Source organism: Miniopterus schreibersii (genome assembly GCF_964146895.1).
Source record: "Miniopterus schreibersii genome assembly, chromosome: 14".
In the NCBI taxonomy this organism is placed as follows: domain Eukaryota; kingdom Metazoa; phylum Chordata; class Mammalia; order Chiroptera; family Miniopteridae; genus Miniopterus; species Miniopterus schreibersii.
In genome coordinates this window covers 55314449-55333361 of record NC_138114.1, presented here as the reverse complement: position 1 = coordinate 55333361, position 18913 = coordinate 55314449, and the positions used below count along the sequence as shown (strand labels likewise).

At 55.4% G+C, this 18913-nt stretch overlaps 2 protein-coding genes across 2 annotated transcripts in view; one reads left to right on the top strand and one right to left on the bottom strand.

Moving 5' to 3' along the window:
• The window catches only part of DMBT1 (deleted in malignant brain tumors 1), a gene marked incomplete at its 5' end in the record, with an annotated part of 32516 nt that extends 31534 nt beyond the window's left edge, over positions 1-982 (top strand). The window contains one exon of the mRNA XM_081157915.1: positions 179-982. The remainder of the gene's footprint in view (positions 1-178) is intronic.
• A 4469-nt stretch (positions 983-5451) lies between these two features.
• LOC308566901 (uncharacterized protein C10orf120 homolog) lies at positions 5452-7098 on the bottom strand (the record flags this gene model as incomplete). The annotated part of the gene is made up of 3 exons (XM_081157914.1): positions 5452-6177; positions 6612-6687; positions 6899-7098. 3 exons carry the CDS (start codon positions 7096-7098, stop codon positions 5452-5454), a joined length of 1002 nt encoding a protein of 333 aa, XP_081014040.1.
• Positions 7099-18913: the final 11815 nt, after the last annotated feature.

The window sequence follows — 18913 nt, the reverse complement described above, 5'->3', positions numbered from 1 at the left end:
CCTCCCGCCAGCTTTGAGCACCCAAAGCCCCGCTCTGACCGCCTGCTCAAAAGCCTCCCCTGGCTCCCGGGCTGACCAGACACAGCGGCTCCCTCCCCTCGCTCAGCTGCCCTTCGGTGTCTGGCCTCAGTTTCCCCTGTGGCACGTCCCTCTCTCACTCCTTTTTCCCTCCCACCAGACAGGCGGTTCCGACGGCATCTCCCTGCCCGGGGACCGCAGCCCGCCTCGCCTCCTCTCCGTCTCGGCCGGCTCATCCTGCCCGATGCTCTCCCCCTCCCACCCTGCCGGAGCTGGCGCGGAGGGGCCCGCCAGTGCCCAGGGGAGCCACCGCACGCTGCCGTCTCCTCCGGGCTCTTCCTGGCCGTGGTCCCGGCCGGGTGGCCCTCACCCTGGGGAGGAGCCCCTGGGCCACCCACGGCGGCCTCTGAGCCCTTCAGTGTGACATGGGAAAGCACAGGACAGAGCTCGGACCCTGGCCCGCGGGCTCGCTGATTCCAGCTCTTTCCGTACTTGCTCATTCACTCCACGCCTGTCTGTTGAAGGCCTACTGTGTGCCAGGAGATAAATAACTAGAAAGAGAAACAGATCCAAAGCCTCGCCCCTGAAAAGCTTACATTCCTACAGGAGACGACAGCACAGGGCACCTCTGTGGTGCCCTGGGACCCACGTGGAAAAGGAAGACACCCGTGCCCCGAGCTCGGTGCCCAGCAGCACCCGAGCTCTGTTGGCTCCGGCCCAGGCACATGGCGGGGTGGCTGGAGATGGGGGTGCGCAGAGTTAGGGGTAGGTTTTCTTAAAACCAGGCTCGGTGCTGGGACGGATGCCAGGCGGCAGGTGCCAGTGTCTGGAACCCTGCGCCGGCTGTGAGCTGCGGGCTTTCTCCAGGGGATGACTCTTCTAACCTTTTATAAACTCGATCCTCAGGCTGCATCTTAAACTCCTGATTTGTAGGATAAGTTGAATAAAGAATGTTTTTCAAAGCAAGTGTCGGTTTGGTCATCGTGGTGACTCACTGATCCCCTGGGTCCCTTCAAACTGAGCTCAGCAGGGTGGGTGCCCTGCGGCTTCCAGGACCTTCTCGAGAATGGATAAGGTGCCCTCCTTTGCCCTTGGCATGTGTGGTTCTGCCCAAAGCAGGAGATGCAGGGCAAAGGCTGGAGAAAGACCAGGATGTTAACACCACCACGGTCTCCAGTGTCTGTGACTTAAGTGAAAGTTGCCTCTGTTTCTCCAGGACTCTGTTCCTTCTGGTTTTTTGTTGTTGTTTCTAAATTTTAAACATGTTTTTATTGATTTTAGAGAGAGAGGAAGGGAGAGAGAGAAACATCAATGATGACAGAGAAACATTGACCGGCTGCCTCCTACATGCCCCCGACTGGGAATCAAGCCCGCAACCTGGGCGTGCGCCCTGACGGGGAATCGAACCGTGACCTCCCGGTGCCCCTGATGATGCCCAACCGCTGGGCAACACTGGCCAGGCTGTATCCTCTGTGTTTTCACATCATATCCAGAACTGTGGGTGAGGCAGGTTCTGGGGAAGAGAGCCCCCTCCTCAGTGCCCGAGGGTCTCTGGTGCGTTGGGCGAGGGCACCCGGAGTCCTATTCACGTGTGGTCCTGAGGGAGGAATGGATTGACGGGTGACCCCCGGATCTCAGAAGAAACAAAGCAATGGGGTGCTTTCCAAAAAGGCAGTGAGTTTGCAAAAAAAGGGAGAGAAGCCAGCCCCTGGGCTGCTCGATCAGGCTGGGTAAGGAGGGAAGTTTCCCCAGACTGCCCTGGGAACACGAACATTGGCCCTTCCGAGCCCGACCGAGGCCCGGTGCCCGGGAAAGGACTGCTAAGACCAGCCTGACTCCAGAGGGGTGACTCGAGCAGGGTGAGACCCGGCAAGACAGCAGCTGCAGGGCCCCCAGGACAAGGGGGGCATTTTAGATGTAGGTGGTGGATGGTTGGGGTGAAATGGAAGGAGCTGAGGTAGACCCCTCCTCATAAAGCTGCAGCAACGTGTCCTGGCTGGAGTGGGTCAGTGGTTAGAGCATCGGCTCGCATGGAACGGTTGTGGGTTCGATTCCCAGTCGAGGGCACCGTAGCTGGGTTGCAGGTTCAATCCCTGGGCCTGGTCAGGGCCTGTGTGGGAGGCAACCAGTGTGTCTCTCTCACATCAGTGTTTCTCCCTCCCTCCCTCCCTCCTACTCTCTCAAAAGATTAATGGGAAAAATATCCTCCAGTGAAGATTCATAAAAAAAAAATAATTTTAAAAAAAATAAAGGCACAAGGCTTTCTGCCCTGGTCACTTCCTCCGGGTCCTCATTTACTTGTGAAGACCCCCATGGACACGTAAAAACACTCAGAACAGTATGTATGCTTTTCTCCTGTCAGTGTCTTACATCAGTTTAATTCTTAGGCCCAGCCAGAGAACCCGAGAGGGCAGAGGGAAACTTTCCTCCCCTACACCCCCATCGTAACGAAGGAAACAGCGCTTCAGGCTGCAAGACGCTTAATCACCCGGGAGGCAGGCGCTTTGAGAACCAGCTCCCCTTGCGTCTGTATAAGGTTTACACTGTCCAAGGAGTTTCACGGTCCTGTCGCTCTCGCAACAGCCCTGCTGGGATGTTACTTTAATAGATTTTCTGATTTTGACTTATCTTTTTATCCTTGGGCTAAGTCTTTTGTTTTGAAGAATATATTTTACACTTTTAAACTCAATTTTCTACAATTCTATTCCATCCCATTTTATCTTATGTTGGATCTATGTCCATGAGTTAGTGCCCCGAGCTCTCCTTTCCTGTCCTGTCCTGCCCCGTTACTCATAGCAGGTTATGGCCATCCCGGACCATTCTGCATCTGTGAAACGAGCTGAGTAGCCTCTTCACTTCCTCTACGATATTTTGAATTAGATTTTTAAAAAAATCATTGGAGACAGAGATATTTACTTGTACAACTGTCTGGAACTACAGCCTTTGGAGCAGAAAACTTGATTATTCCATTTTTTTTTAGGCAAACAATAAATACAGAATCAAAGAATAATGAATGGACGAGTAGATAAAAGACTTATTTTTTAAAAATCTGTGTCCTTACTCTTGTTTTCTTAAACCCATTTTTAGAGCAGTTTTAGGCTCGTAGCAAAAGCGAGAGCAAGGTGCAGAGAGTTCCCACGTACCCCGTGCCCCGCGGGCTCAGCCTCCCCTGTCAGCGTCACCACCCGACGGCGCGTTTACTCCAGGCAGCGGCTGTGCCGATGCTGACCGGGCACGGCCTGCCAGGAGGAGTGCGTGCCAGGGGGCGAGCCGTGGGCCTCCACGAGCGGGCTGGACTTGGCTGGTGCATTGGGGTGCTTCTCTGGATTTACACTTTTTGTGCTTAATCTGCCAGGTGTAAACGACCAGAGAATACGAAAGAAAAAGAGGGATGTGGTTTGGGCATCGCTTCACCTCTACAGGAATTCAGAGAATTTCACTGAAAATGAAGCCTTTTGAACTTTCTGGGTCTATTTCATGTGAAGAACCCTGAGTTCGTACCAAAGATGGGTGATAATTACGCTGCTATCGAGGTCCGTTTTTGCAAACTAAGGTATGAAATTGCAGCTGTGGGTAGCAATACATGGGCTGTTGTTCGAGCCGCGGCGCAGTCTCCAGGGTTTGATTTTCGAAAGACCAGTCAGTAAAGTTTAAGGTCAGTGAGAATCATTTTATGTGGACCTTTAGGATGGGTGTTTTCCAAGCTCTATAATTTTTATTTTTCCCCTCTGGTTATTCTCCATATTTATTGGGTTGGATTTTTGGACAACTTTTTTAAAAAAGTTTTTTTTATTGATTTCAGAGAGAGGAAGGGAGAGGGGGAGAGAGAGAGAGAAACATCAATGATGAGAGTCATTGATCGGCTGCCTCCTGCACACCCCCTGCTGGGGACTGACCCCGGAACCCGGGCCTGTGCCCTGACCAGGAATCAAACCGTGACCTCCTGGTTCGTAGGTGGGTGCTCACCCTCTGAGCCGCAGCGGCTGGGCTCAGGCAGCCTTGACTGGCCTTTGGAGGTTTGGGTGATGCACTAAATGAAGTAGCTGACATGAACATTGTAGGGAAGCAAACGTTTTCTGTGATCTTCTCAGGATCCCTGGAAACATCTATGAAACAACAACAAAAAACCCCACAAAGGTGAATGGTTAGAACAAACTATAAACTAAGTTTTTGAGTCCAGAGGATGGTCAGACGTTAGGCTCCAAGTATCTTCAGATGGAGTGTGGTCAGGGGCCAGCAGGCAACCTGGCAGGTTTTCCTGGTTTGCAGTTTGAGTGTCTCTGGGAATATCGCCAGGTGTTCTGGTGACCTCTCTGGGTGGCCCATAGAGCGATAGGTACAAATAGGAGCCATTTCTCTAAAGTTTAGATCAAGTTGTCCAGCTTTAGCTTGTAGGTCTCGAGACAAGGCAGCTTGAGTTCTCAGTGATTTCCAATAAGAAGGGCCCCCTCTGGGCTGAAGGCTGGTTCCAGCTCCGGACACTCTGGATTGACTGCAGTCACCGCCCCCACAGTACCTGCCTCCCTGTGTCCATTCCCTTTGCAGTGTGACTTTGCAATTTCTCCCATGAAGAGATGAAGTCCACCCTGGCTGGGCAGTTCAGCTGGTTGGAGCGTTCTCCTGATACATCAGGGTTTCAGGTTCGATCCCTGGTCAGGGCACGTGCAAGAATCAACCAATAACTGCACAAATGGATGGAGCAATGGATTGGTGTCTCTCCCTCCCTCTCCCTCCCTCTCCCCCTTTCTCTCTCCCTTCCTCTCTCTCTCTCTCTCTCTAAAGTCAATATACTTAGAGAGAGATGAAGTCCACTTAGCCACCCTTGCATCTAGACTGGCCTTGTATCTTGTTTTGACCAACAGAATGTGGCAGGCACCGTGTGATGTGCCAGTTCTGAGCCTTGACTTCAAGGGTCCTTGCAAACTTCCACTTACTCCCTTGGATCCTGCAATGGGCCTGCGAGCACACCTGGGCTAACCTGCCCGAGGGAGGACACCTGGCCCAGTCACTGCCATTATCAAGCCCAGCAGGAGAGCCACCTCGCTGGACGCAGTTGACCGCAGGCACGTGAGGAGCCCAGCTGAGCCCAGGAGAACCGGCCAGCTGAGCCCCGTCTAGATTGCTGACCCACAGAGTGACGAGCTGAATTAATGGTCGGTGTTCTAAGCCAGTAGGTTTCAGAGCGACTCGTTCCAACGGATACAGGCCCCATGGGAGCAGCTGAGGAGGAGGGGCCTGCATCCTGGGAAGTAGGTGGGAGCCGAGAGCCAGGGGCTGCCTGAAACCAGGAAGCCTTAGCAGGTAGGTCTCCCCTTGAGGACCCCGGAGAGACGGGTCCCAAAAGAAGAGGCCGGGGGAGGGGAGCACCCGGCAGGCGGAGCTGCAAGAGTAAAAAGGGCCAGGATGCTCAGCTCACGGGGAATAAATAAAACTTTAATAACGGTGGGAGGCAGGTTTGCCCGAGTGCTCTTTCCAGACGCCCCCCTCCCCCAGGCGGCCGGCCTCCGTCACATCCCTGGGGCAGACGCCGCGAGAGATCAAGTCCTGGTTCATCAGCATCAGGTCCCCCGGGAACTCGGCCAAGTGGAAAAGGCTGCGGTTGGTTAAGCCGGCGATGGACCGCTCGGCCTTCTTCGCGGAGAAGGGTGGCTTCAGGTCATTGGGCTGGTTGGTTAAACGCTTTTTGGGTTCCTTGGACTTGAACGTTACGTTCATTTTTATTTCCTGTCTTTTCGTGCCCCTGCCCTCTGTCTCCTCTTGCGTGGCGTCGCCGTAGTCCCCTCTGTCCTCCCCCCGGCCTCCTGCCGCTGGGCCCAGGCCCCGTCCGGACAAGCCCCGGGGGTCCCGGAACCTTTCTCTGGGGAGCAGCTGGTGGTTCCTCAGGGCGCGCGCGAACTGCATGCGCTCCACGTGCTGGCCCACGGTGAGCCGCTCCCGCCGCGGCATCCGGAACCCCTCGGGGGACACCGTCACCTTGGCCGTCCAGACTTTCTCCCGGGGCCCGCAGGTGGGATGGGTCGAGGGGTGCTGTTTTTTATATTTCATCACCTGTTTGAAGTCTGAGGACCGCAGCTGCAGTTCCCTGAGCATTTTCCGCTCCTCCTCTTGCTTGTAAGTCAGGAACCTTCTGGACGCTGCGGTGTGAACGCCACCCAGACGCTGACAGCGAGATGGGGATCGGTAAATACCCCGGGACGGGAGCGGGGGGTCCGTCTCCCGCCCCTGCTGTGTGTCTGAGCCCCCGTGTGCTGGGCAAGAGGGTGGATCTTTGGGGTCAGACACGCCTGGGTTCAAATCCCAACTCTCCTTCTCACCTCCCGTGAATCTGAAAGACTGGTGTTGACCCGCAGGGAAGGGCTCAGGAGCAGCGGCTTCCTCCTGAGCTACACTGGCAGTTATACTCCTAATCGGGGCTTTCAAGTTCGCGAGTTTTGCTACGGAAGCGTGGAAGCCGCTAGCAGACTCGGCCAATGTGAGTCCCTTTGGGGAGACTTCTGTCTCTACTGCCGGCTGTTTGGGAACCTCTGGCTCCCCCTGGGGTAGCTGCCCACCCTCAGGAGGGCCTCCCTGTGTCTAAACTTCAGGGCACTTACTAGGATCTCTTTCTCCAACGGGGAGTATTTCCCAGGGGCGATGCGTGGGTCCAGTGTGTAGAATTTGGTCCATAACCTGGAAGGCGGAGGGACAGGTGCATTAGAGCTCCGGGGAGGGTCTCCCTAGCTCTCCCTTTGGGAGCGGGAAACCTCACAAGGGGTATTCTACGTTAGCCAGCCTAGGGCTACCCTGACCCCGGTTCCTACAGGCACAGGCGGGGCTCCTCCACTTGGCCTTGGTCTGAGATGGAGGGGAAGGAATGGGCAGGAAACACAGCTACACTCACCCCAAAGGTGGAGCAGAGCACTGATCCCCTTGGCAGCACAGGGAGTTACTACTCTTAAAAGACTCGCCTGCGTTTGGTCCTCTGGCTGGCCCTCCATTCTTGCTGGACTTTCCCTCCGCAGTCTTCTGCTCTTGGGCCCTGGGATCTTTGGGCCTCTGTTTTCCGGTCTTCTGGCAGCCCTGCTCCCATTCTCCGATCATACTCTGGGAATAGGCCAGGACGGAAGGTGTCAGTGCCTGGGGTTAATCTTTCTAAGACAGTTTCATGGGAACCCAAGGGACAAGTCACCAACTATTCTTGCATCACAACTGGCCCACTGAGAGCTATTGTGAGGTCTGAGCTCAGGCACCAGGTGGCCTTGGGGTTGTGCTATGTGCGGCGGGAGATGCTCCACCGCGTCGCTGCTGCTGACAAGCCCATGGATACCCCTCGGTTCTCTCCAGATCAAGGCTCAGTCAGCTGACGTCTCTGTGGAATTCGCTCGCCTCTCCAGGCTCAGCTCCTCAGTCCCGTCGGTGCCACAGTCCATGGTTCTTGACCTTCTCTGCTGCTGTTCTTCCTCCCCCCAAGTCTCAAAGGCCTCTCGCCACCTCAGCCACTTGCTTGCCTTTCAGAACCCAGCTCAACTGGCACCTCCTCTGAGGGTTTCCCGGCAGAAGGGCTCATGCCCGCGTCTGTGTTCTCGCAACACCCCCTGCGCCGAGCCGTGGTGCTTTGCCACCCAGTGACCCGGTTGTGCGACAAGTCTGCTGCCCCTCTGCTCAGAAGCAGGTTCCGGCCGCATCTTATCCATTGCACTCTGGCTGTTCAGCTGGGGACTCGATAAACAGTTGTCCCGGTTCCCTGGACGCCGTCCAGGTTGGATGTCATCCGGGTGGTCCTACCAGGCGCTGGGCTAAGACTCACTGCCTTGTAGTGATCTGTATTTACCTTGCGTATTACGGTCTCTCTCCTTCCACTAGAATGGGAGCTCCAGGGACCCAGGAATTTCATTTATCTCATTTATTGCTATTTTCCCAGCCCGCAACATGGTCCCTGACACAGAGAAGACACTCAGTAAACATTTGAGGAATGAAAAAAATACTTAGCTAAGCTGGCCCTGTAAAAAAAAAAAAGGGAACCAGGAGCTCTGGGCCATGGGCGGCCAGATTCACCTCCGCTGGGAGGGGGTCAGGGGAGGGAGCCGGGAATTGAGCTCAAACTACCCTCCGCATGACAGCTGGGCCTCTGAGCTCGGTCTCTGCTCTGGCTGAACCATTTAGGTTGCGGTAGGAGCGTCTCCCCGAAGGCATCGGGGACAAGGCCGGCCCCGGGCAGGAAAATAACACCTGGAGGAAGGGTTCAAAGGGGCAGGAGGGAGTGGCTGCCGCTCCCTGGCCTTACTCTCCTCACCTGGACCTCGAAGGGCCCAGCTGTCTGTGCAGGTGGTCCCGGCGGCGAGGGGGGGGCCTCTAGCGCACGGAGGCTCCGTGCTGCTTGTTCTGTGGTAACTCATCTTGTGGCTCGAGCTTCCGTGCTGCTCCCGGCTGTCCACCTCCCCGAGCGGCGAGCCTGAGCTCTGACGGCTCCAGTCTGGCCTCGACCGTAAGGTTACATGTGGGCTGAAGGGAAGGCCGGGGGGGGGAGAGTGGATGGTGCCTCCCGGGCCAGGACCCCGGGGTCCGCAGCACTTAGTGAGACACCCCGAGGGGAAGGTGAGCCCCAGAAGACAGGACCTGATGGAGGGGGTCCGACAGGCCCCGCTCCTTGTGCCCGGTGAGTCCCTCCCCTGCCCCCGTGGACGGTCTGGGCTTGAATCGGTCCATCGCCTGTAGAGGAGGAATGTCTCCCCAGCCCCTGAAGGACGAGCCAGGTGGCAGGAGGTGTGGGTGCTCCACACAGGAGTCAGCAGAGCGGGGAGCCCGCAGAGCCTGGTGTCTGGGGAACTGGGGGCGGCTTGGGGTCGCAGGAGGACCGAGTGTGGGGCGCGCCGGAGGCAGAGCCGGGGAAGGGGCCTGCGGAGACCGGGGCAGCCGGGGCCACCCTGGAGGGAGCGCGAGGCCGGCATGTAGTGAGACTCTTTGAGCAAAGTGGCAGCCTCAGCAGCTTAATTTTTGAAAACTTTGAGGTTCCCACAAAATGTACCTATTTTAGACATTCCGTCCAATCATCTTTAGTAAACTTACTAAATTGTGCAACTGTCTCCAATATTCAGTTTTGGAGCATTTCCATGACGCCCGAAAGACCGCTTACGCCTGTTTACGGTTAATCCGCTGACAACGACCCGTCTGCTGGCCCACGTCCTGTCTCTACGGAGCTGCCTCGCGCGCCTTCAGCAAGAGGCCCCCCCCCTTCCAGCCGAATCACCCTCTCGCCCTTGGCTCTGCTCGGGGCCAGGCGGGGGTTTTGTTGTCCCTCCCCGACGGCTGAGAAACCCCCGTCTCCCGCCAGTCCCTGCCCGAGCCGGCGGCTGGGGTGACGCCTGCGCCCCCCGGCTGGCCAGCTCCCCTGGAGAGCCGGCCCCCCCCCGCTTCACCCTCCGTCCGTCACCTGACGCAGGAATGACCGGCAGGTCTGAGGCTCCATCCGATTACGGAGGGAGGTGTCGCCTGCGGTTGCTCTTATCGTTACATAACATCCTGCATTAGTCTGGCGGGAGGATGGCGCCAGGCACACCCAGCCACGACCCTGCCGGTCCCACCACACCCGGGGAGGGCAGGAGCAAGCCATGGGCCACCTCCCTGTATTCGGAATCTCCTGCCTGCCCGCCAGCCCTCGTGAAATCTGGGCACAGATAAAATAGGAGTAAAGACCCTTCCCCGGTGCCAGACCAAGTCAAGACTGTAGGGTCGGTGGCTACTCCGCTCCCGTGACGGCGGCAGGAAGGGTTAGGCAGGGTCCAGGCTTCATTCTTGTCTGTCGTGTCCCTTGCCCCAAGGGCATCTGGTTCAGCTTTGTCCCCTAGGCGGGTGGCTACGTGCCCCACCTGAGAAAGTCGATTACTAAAATGAGAACGAGGGAGGGAAGAAAGGAGCCGGCTTCTCTGGGAGGTACGTTGCACCAGGCTCACCCCATAAAGGGCTCGTTCCAACCGTGGAAAATTCAAGAGAAAGGGGAGCCACTCAAGGCCGTGTCATCTGGCAGCAGATCTGGTCCCCAGAGCCACGTGGAGCCACCAGATAGCAGAGGCCACGACCTGGCACATTTTAAGTGCTGGGCTATTGTGAAAGAATGAGACGGGCATCTGACTGGCATGTGGATGCACTCGGGCAAGTTTCAATGATTTGCCCAAGGTCATGCTATTAAAAATTAGAGCAAAACAAAACAAAAAACCACCCAGCTCAATATAATCTGAGCTTAGATGCCCCAGGAAACGGCGTGGCGCCCGGATGCTGTAAACCTGCCTGATAAGGAGATTAAAATGGAACCTAAACTGCAGAAACGTGAGCAGGAAAACCCGAAGAGGAGAGGTCAGCGGTGCCCGCTGTCGCCACCTTCAAATGACAGGTTTGGTCTGCAGTGAGGACGGCCACCGAGATCAACCGTCATAGTAGCTAACACGGATCGAGCATTTATTCCGAGTGGGCACCGGTCTGGGAGCTATAAACACCTTCACTCATTTAAATATGCATGTATTTAACATGACGTACACGTCCCTGGGGGCATCTGCTTCCAAAATGAGCCCGATTCGCAGCTGGGTCACCTGCCGAGATAAACTGGATGACATTTGAAATGTTGACGCCTGGTCCAGGGCATGTCGAGAGGCCGACCAGACTGTTGCTGTGTTTACCTTTTATGTTGGGGGTGGGGTCTGGGCACAGGAAAGGGGTTGAGGTTCCAAGTGGTTGCAGGGGGCACATGACCCACCAGTGAGGAAGATCTGCGATCTGTTTACAATGGCACAATTCCCGTGGTCTGTGCTGGCTGAATACCAGCCCCGTGGGCACCCCTCAATCCAGGAAACTTCGCCAGGCCTCCCCATTATCTTGGGGGTGGAGTCTTCCACACGCTTCATGAAATGCAGGAGGCACCCTCCCGCCATCACCTCTCTGACGTGCCCTCCATCGGAAGCACCCCGCTTGCTTCCCCTGGGGTTCCAAACGTCTGCGTGAAACCCTGGTCTTTCCCACGGATTGAGGTGGAGCCTAAGAGTTAGTGCTTTCAGGGCCTGAGATTCTCTGCATGTCATGAGCGGGTGGTGTCCCGGCGGCCTCTGTCTGGACTCGCCCTGTCGACCCCCTGCCTCACTTGAGACTCTCCCGGGAGGAGTCCGTCCCTTGGGAAGCCTTCAGTCGGGTCTGGATAAAAAGGTCGTGCGAGTTACGAGTCATGTGTACAAACAGGAAGCCGTCTTATCTTAAATCCCTTCTTGGCAAAGCGTCTCCTAAAGATCCCGGAACTAGCGTGAGGTGGGGGGGGAGTCGCCCTGTAACCTGTTCGGGATCTAACCCCAGGAGGGGTGCATCTCTGCGATCCTTCAACTGTGTCCTTGGATCAGAGTCCAGGGAAGAGACCCGAGCCGCCCGCCCGGGCCGAGGCCCTCCGAAGGGCACCGAGCGTGCCGGGCTGTGCCGCGCTTGGTCCAAGGCCCGCTGACTCTGAAGCAACGAATCAATTGTCAACAAAACGCGCGGCTGTGAAGCCTTCGGGGGGGGGGCTGGGTTCGCCGGCTGCTCCCCCTGTACCCCCTCCTCTCGGGCACGGGCCGGGCTGTGATTCCGTGGCTGTGCCGCCCATCATCACCCCCGTGTAGCCGCTTCCACCCCCAGCCTCGGCTGCAGCTCCTCGGTCAGCCTGGGCCCCCAGCAGCTGCGGCCCATCTTCCCGGTCCCCGCAGCAGCGGCCGCCGTTGTCCGTCTGTGCCGTCCTGAATCCCAGCTACAGCCTCTGATGCTGGGCACTTGGGGGCCCAGGCACTCTTCCAGTGTGTCCAGTGCGGGGTCCAGGGAGTGGACACATTCAGCCAGGGAGGCCCAACAGCTGTGGACATAAAGGGTGAGAGGTGTTGAGAGAGAGAGTCTTTTTTTTTTTAATTTTTTTTTTAATGTATCTTTATTGAATTCAGAGAAAGGAAGGGAGAGGGAGAGAGAGAAACATCAAGGATGAGAGTCATTGGTCAGCTGCCTCCTGCACGCCCCCAACTGGGGATTGAGCCCACAACCCGGGCCTGTGCCCTGACCCGGAATCGAACCCCGATCGCCTGGATCCTAAGTGGATGCTCAACCGCTGAGCTACACCCGGCCGGGCTAGAGTCTTTTATTTTTAAGATTTTTTTTTTTTTTTTTTTTTTTTTTAGAGAAGAAGAGAGATGGAGAGAGAGAAACATCATTGTGAGAGGGAAACATCTACTGGCTGCCTCCCGCACCCCCAGCTGGGATGGAGCCCAGGCCCGGGCATGCACCTGACCCGCAACCCCTCAGCGTAGGGGCGATGCCCCACCAACTGGGCCGCACCCGCCAGGTGTGGGTATAGGGTCCTTATAGAGGCCATCAAGCCAAAATGAGGTCACTAGGGCGAGCGCCCGTCCAATGTGACTGGTGGAAAGGGGGGACCTGGAGACAGACCGCACACAGCGAAAACACCTCAGAAGTCCGAAGTCAGAGTGGGGTTGGCCTTTGACGGGTCAAGGAACAGCCGAGATGGCCAGCAAGCCTCAAAGACCCAGGGGAGAGGCACGAGAGTCCGTTTCTCCGCGTCTCAGGTCCCCGCGTGTGAGACGGGGGTGAGACACGTTCTGCTAACCCGCGGAACGATTGAAAGAATCAAGATGGAATAATGGATGCGAAACACTCCGTGATAATTAAGCACTAGGCAACTGCCAGGAGTTACATGACTATTATTCCACTTATTTAGACTTATTTTAACTAAACTGTAGAGTCTGCCCCAGGCGGAATGGGGGTTCCAAAGAGAGTCTGAGTCATAGAAAAGCAAAAAGATTCGCTTTTGGCCTGTGATGGACGATCCAGCTTTGGTTCCTGTCTCCTCTGTAATGCTCCCTCTCCCCTATGTGGACCGTGTTCCTGCCTTGGCCGAACTGGGCTGAATTTACGATTAATGGCAATGACACAGAAAAGCCCCAAACCTCTGTTACAGGGGCATCTCCTGAGAAAGAATAATCCTGCTTGGGAAATTTACAAACCCCTTATGGACGCCTAATCTTCCTGACGCCTCCCAATGACCCCCTGGAGCGAGCAGGGCAGGTCGCGTATCCCACCTTTTGGAGCAGGGAACTAAGGCTCGGGGACGCCGAGGTCATTACCCGCAACCACGGCGGAGGGAACAGGGCCCAGGCCCTCCGACCGGAAGGCTCAGCTGCCAGCCCTCCTGCCCGTGACCCTGTTTGTCCGTTGTGAGCAGATGCAGACCCGGCTGACCTCGGGTGTCCGAAGCAGAGGAGAAATCTCCGAGGCAACAGGATATTGTGTTACCAGAAGCCAGTTATCTACGCGGAGACAAACTACCTGCTAGGGATGCAACAGTCGGGCATCCACGGGTACTTCAAAGTTCAATTCTGCAAATATTTAAGTACAAGGCGTCGTGCTAAGTTGGCAATATTATAAGTAGGGCTAGAATTTGTGCAAAGGGAAGTCCTTTCCTCAAAAACTTTACAAGCTACTGGGGGAAATACAGCTAAAGCGCTGTTGCTACAATTAAGGCGGGATGTGTTGGGGGATGTCAGAGAGGCACCAAGCGGGCGCTATGGGGATTAGGGGATGTAGCTGGGGAATGAGGGAAAACGCCAAGCGGGGGAGACGCAGGTGTGGGCAGTGAAAGGAGAGTGGATCTCAGCCACTCCTTCCTCCGGGAACTGCCACGTGCCACAGGCAATGATGCCCTCAGCAAAACCGAGGGCCCTGGAACCGCAGGGTGCCCCCTGGCCGGCCGGGTGCCAGCATTCGCCTCGTCTGCCCTCCGGTGGCACCTCCAACTGGTCCGTGGGCTTCCTCTAGCAGGTAGAACCAGCTCCCCCCAGCAGATGCACACAAAATGTCAAGCGGACGAGCTGTCCCTGCTCTGAAAGCCGGCCAACCCCAACCTGGACAGAGCATCAGGTTGCAGGGCCTGCCCCGCAGGAGAGCCTGGGAGCATATAAAGCCGACCGGCCAGGTCCCCCGGCAGCTGACGCCTTCCCGACATGGGCTGCCCGGCCCTCCTCCTGTGGCTGCTGCTCCTCCCTGTGGTTCGTCTACACGAAGCAGGTACAGCCTTGGGTGCCCCAGGGCCCTTCCGCTCCCGCCTGTTCCACGCTTGACGGGGACAGCGTGGAATTTCCACGCAGCCCACCCACCCGGTGCTGGGAAGCCCACCGTGAAACCCAGACGAGCAGAGCTTTTCCGTGTTTAATGCGATCCGACCATGGGCTGAGATGCTGTGATGGCCCCCGAGTGCCGAGCCTGATGGATTCGGGGAGGCCGGGTCAGGGGTTTTCTGCAGGATTTATTTTTTGTGAGCGGGGCACTGGCCAATGCACTTCTCTTTAAAAGTGTGGCTACGATGTTAGGATTCTGGGGAGAGATAGATAAAGAAGGAGCGCTGGCTGTGGGGTAATTAGGGTTTGGAAATGCTCTTTTGCTCACATACTGATATTTAGCGGTAGAGGTATTGAATTACTGCCACGATTTCTTTCCTGTTGCTAAATAGGGTTGAAAAATGTACCGTAAAAGAATATCTTAGCCTGGAGTATTTGACGTGACGTAAAATTATCTGGACTTGATTCGTCAAGTTTTCTAATCTGAAAATCGATGTTTTTTAATTTGTAAAACATTACCCATCGGATAGTCTTCGTCTTAATCTGTACGTCACACCTGTTCCTCTTAAGAAAATTTTCATTTAATTTGGAACTAAGCTAATTTAAACCGTCCACTTAATTTCAATTATTTTTATCATTATTTTGTGGCTTTAGGGGGAAATACTAACGTCCTTTGTTACTTAGCGCTCCTACTTATATAAACACATAAAAATCTGGAAATATTCTTGAATAGCAAACAGCTTGAATATAATTTTTATTCATTATAAAGGAACCTAATCACCACCCACAGAATAATGTTTCATTGTCAAGTTCATACCCAGACTCTTTTTTTTACTCTGTAAGTGATTGAATAGCTGTGCTTGTCAGCTTCTCAAACGCACCTGCTAGAACATACGAAGGTGTTGAGAAGAATTTAAGCAATTTACTGAGTCCTTCGGGATTCGAGGCTGTTTTTCATTGATACGTCCGATGATGTAGGAATTTGGGAACATGGTTTAAGGGCCAGAAAGGTCTACACAATTCAGGCCCTAAATCCACATTTTTCTGCCTGTGGGAATTTGCACAAGTTTTTTTGTGTGTTTTTTTTTTAAATCTCTCCACGCTGCTGTTTTCTCTCACATATAAAGGGGATAATTCATTGGACTTTGGGGGAGATTTAATGGAATAATGTTTGTAAATTACTTGGAAGAGTGCCTCAGGCCTAGAAAATGCTAATTCAGTGTGAACTGTGATTACAGATGCTATAAATTCTAAACTGTGTATTTTAAACGGGGAAGAGAGGAAAATGCAGATGACCAGATTCAGATTCAGATTAGAACATTTCCCCACGGCATGCCCAGGCCCCAGGAAACCATGGCACTTTCCTCTTTCAGTTTCTCAGTCTCAAGTCTCAAGCAGCAGACTTTCTCCTGTGAGCACACGTAGCAGAAGGGAGTGTTTTCCCAGCAGGTGGGGACCCCAGAGAGTTATGCAAGTGTCCGCGGGAAGCGGACGGGGCGTTCTGAAGCATAACAGGTTTCAAGTTTCTGAGATTATTCAAAATCCAAGTTCATCGTGTTGGTTCCAACGTGGCAAAGATGGTGCTGACTCGGTCGGCTGAGCGTAGCAAAGGCCGGGCTTTGGGGATGTAGGGACGGGCGTGGTGGGCGGTGACCCCTGGAGAATCTGAATGACCCTCAATGAGCTCTGCCCCCCAGGCCTTGTTGGAAGAACATTGCTGCTCTGGGAAAGTAGACTTGGACTGTGGTTTAATCTGTATGGAGTCAGGTGTCCAAGGGATTTAGGAGAGATGGGGAAAGGGGTGGAGAGACAGCCCCTCCCAGTTTGGGACAAGTGAGTTTAATGATTTCTGGGAACTGTAGGAAAAGCCAGCGTAAAATTCAGTGACTCTCTTAAGGACTCGATAATGTGTTGGAAACAGCAGAGTAGACCCCTGGGAACAAGTTTGGCCTCATTTCTTGTCCCCTCCCCTCCTCCCATCGCACTGGGAAACCAAGTCCCAGTGGCAAAATCAGCCAAAAAAATGAGGGCTGTTTACCACCCGAGGTGGGCAGTTCACACCCGCGTTCAGCCCCCTCCCTCCTCTGCCTTGTCCTGATCTCCTTGAAACTTGCAGACGCACCACCTGTCCTGGCCACGCCGCGGGCGGGCTCCCGCTGGCACACTGTGGGCCCATTTCCTGCACTGTTGTGGGCGCAGCAGAGCCTCTCCATACGTGGTCTGAATTAATGAATGAAAACCAATGACCAAGGCGCTCCCTCCGCGGAGGTCCGCTTCCCGGATCCCCCAAAATAAACACACCAGGATTATGGGGCTGTTTCCCCCGAGTTGCTTAAATCTCAGGGTATTTGAGAGGCACAGTAGGTCTTATTGTCTAGACACAATAGGTGAGTATCAGCTGTCACTGGGGCTGTTTGCTTGAGGACAGCCTGGCTCCCTTATTTATTTATTTTAAATATATTTTATTGATTTCAGAGAGAGGAAGGGAGAGGGAGAGAGAGAAACGTCAATGATGAGAGTCATTGATCGGCGGCCCCCTGCACGCCCCCGACTGGGGATCGAGCCTGCAACCCGGGCATGTGCCCTGACCGGGCATCGAACCACCATCTCCTGGGTCCTAGGTCAATGCTCAACCGCTGAGCCACACTGGCCAGGCTCCTCCTTTATCTTTGCTCCCTCTACACTGCTTCTGTCCACACCCCCGCTCTCCCTCCCGTCTCCCCGAGGTGTGCACTCCTGTCTGGGGTTTACAGACATGTTCTCGAGCCTGGGGGAGCCTGGGGATTAGTGAGGCGATACGGCCTGATAGGCGCGGGTAGCTCCTCACGCTGGCTGCACGTGTCTCACGGACAATGGGGCCAGTGAGACCTGCCGGGAACAACCGCCAGAAACATGACCCCGGCTCAGTGCAGGTCTCGTCCATGCCAGAGGGATTTGGGGCCCCGCAGACCACTGCGGCTCTGCTGACATTAGGGTGGCCCACATAGAAAATGTAAGGACAAAGGGCAGCTTGTTGACTACCGGAAAAGGGAGGGCTATTTCTGGAAATGTGGTTGTTCCCGGGTGTCGGATTATCTGATCAACACAATCCAAGTTAAACAGTTAAAATAACCCCTAAAAACCACATTGCGATCAAGTTATAATCTGTCGGGCTGTGGTCCTGCACCTGCTCGGCCTCCAAGTCATGCACTCTGACCACAGCCCCCGGTCCACCCCTCACGCCCACAGACCTGCCCGGTGTGCTCAGCCCGGGCTCCCACCCCTGGCGCCTTGGACGGGATGAGAGTCCATGGTGTCCGACCTCAGCTGGGCCCACACGGCTGCTTGCCCGCATTGGCCTCTCCTCAGGCGTTCAGGTGTCACACCATCCCATGCAGCTTGCACGGCTCACAGCCCTGAGGGCCAATCTCCCCCTCGCGCACACACATGTGCACATGCATGTACACACATATGCACACACATACACACACACACATATACTCAGGACCAACCTCCCAAAGGAAAAAATCTATTATAAAAACAAAAATGTTTTGCTTCTAAATGCAGGCAGGTCTCCAACCCTGCAAATACCAGCAAGCAGACTGTCTCTCCTGGGGACCCCTACGTGCTGACCTCACTCCTACACCTCTGCTCCCCCCGTCCACCCCCCCACCCCCCGTCTGCTTAACTTCTCCCTGCTCTTCTAAGTCTCGGGTCCCGGGTCCATCGTCGCTTCTCAGAAGAGGTATCCTGGGCCCCCACCCCCCTGATGCACCCGAAGCCATTAAGAACATTCCCCTCTTTGCTCCTTAGCGTAGCTATAAATTTAAACTTGGTTTTGGGTTAATGTGACTGTCTCCTCCAGTTTCCTTAAACGAGACCCCAGACTCTGACGGCCAAGCCCAGGGGGCCCCCCTCCTGACATGCAGTGTTTTGTTTCTTTGGAAGAATGGCCACAACTGCAGCTGGCGAGCGGGCCGAGCAGGTGTTCTGGCCACGTGGAGGTGTTCTACGGCGGCCGGTGGGCCAGGGTCTGCAGTGACCAGTGGGACACGGACGACGCCCACCTGGTCTGCTGGCTGCTGGGCTGCGGGCGCGCCCTTGCTGCCTCCGTCAAGGCCCAGTTCGATGGAGGCCGAGGCGACTTTCTGGTCAGCGGTGTGGACTGTACAGGACGAGAGAGCTTCCTGGGACACTGTCTTCATGCGGGCTGGGCCGCCCACCGCTGTGATCCTGGAGAAGACGCCAGCGTCATCTGCTCAGGTAACGGCCGCCTCTCCCGCCGGGTGCGCGTCTCACTCCCCAGCGGCGTCTCGACCGGTCTCATTAGTGGGGCCTGCACCTGCGTCATCACAGACCACCTCTGGCCACCCTGGTGAGCCCGGGTCCTGAGGCACTGGTCACTCGAGAGCTTCGACGTGAGCTCGGGAACTTTTATTTTCCTCTCTTTGGCTTTTTTGTTAATCTTCACCCGAGGATATTTTTCCTATTGCTTTTCGGAGAGAGCGGAAGGGAGAGAGAGAGAGACATCGATGTGAGAGGCACATCCACGGGTTGCCTCCCCCACATGCCCCACCATGGGCAGGGAGCGAACCCACAACCTGCATTTGTGCCCTCAGCCGGGAATGGACCCTGCGACCCTTCGGTGCTCAGGCCGGTGCTCTAAGTGCTGAGCCACACTGGCCAGGGCGAGCTCAGGGATTTTCCAGCCGCAAGCTGTTGAAATGGATTTTGTACAGAGAAAAACAGCGGGAGATACTGGCGGAGCCGCCATGAGGACGAGGTTTCACAGCAGAAACCAACGCTGG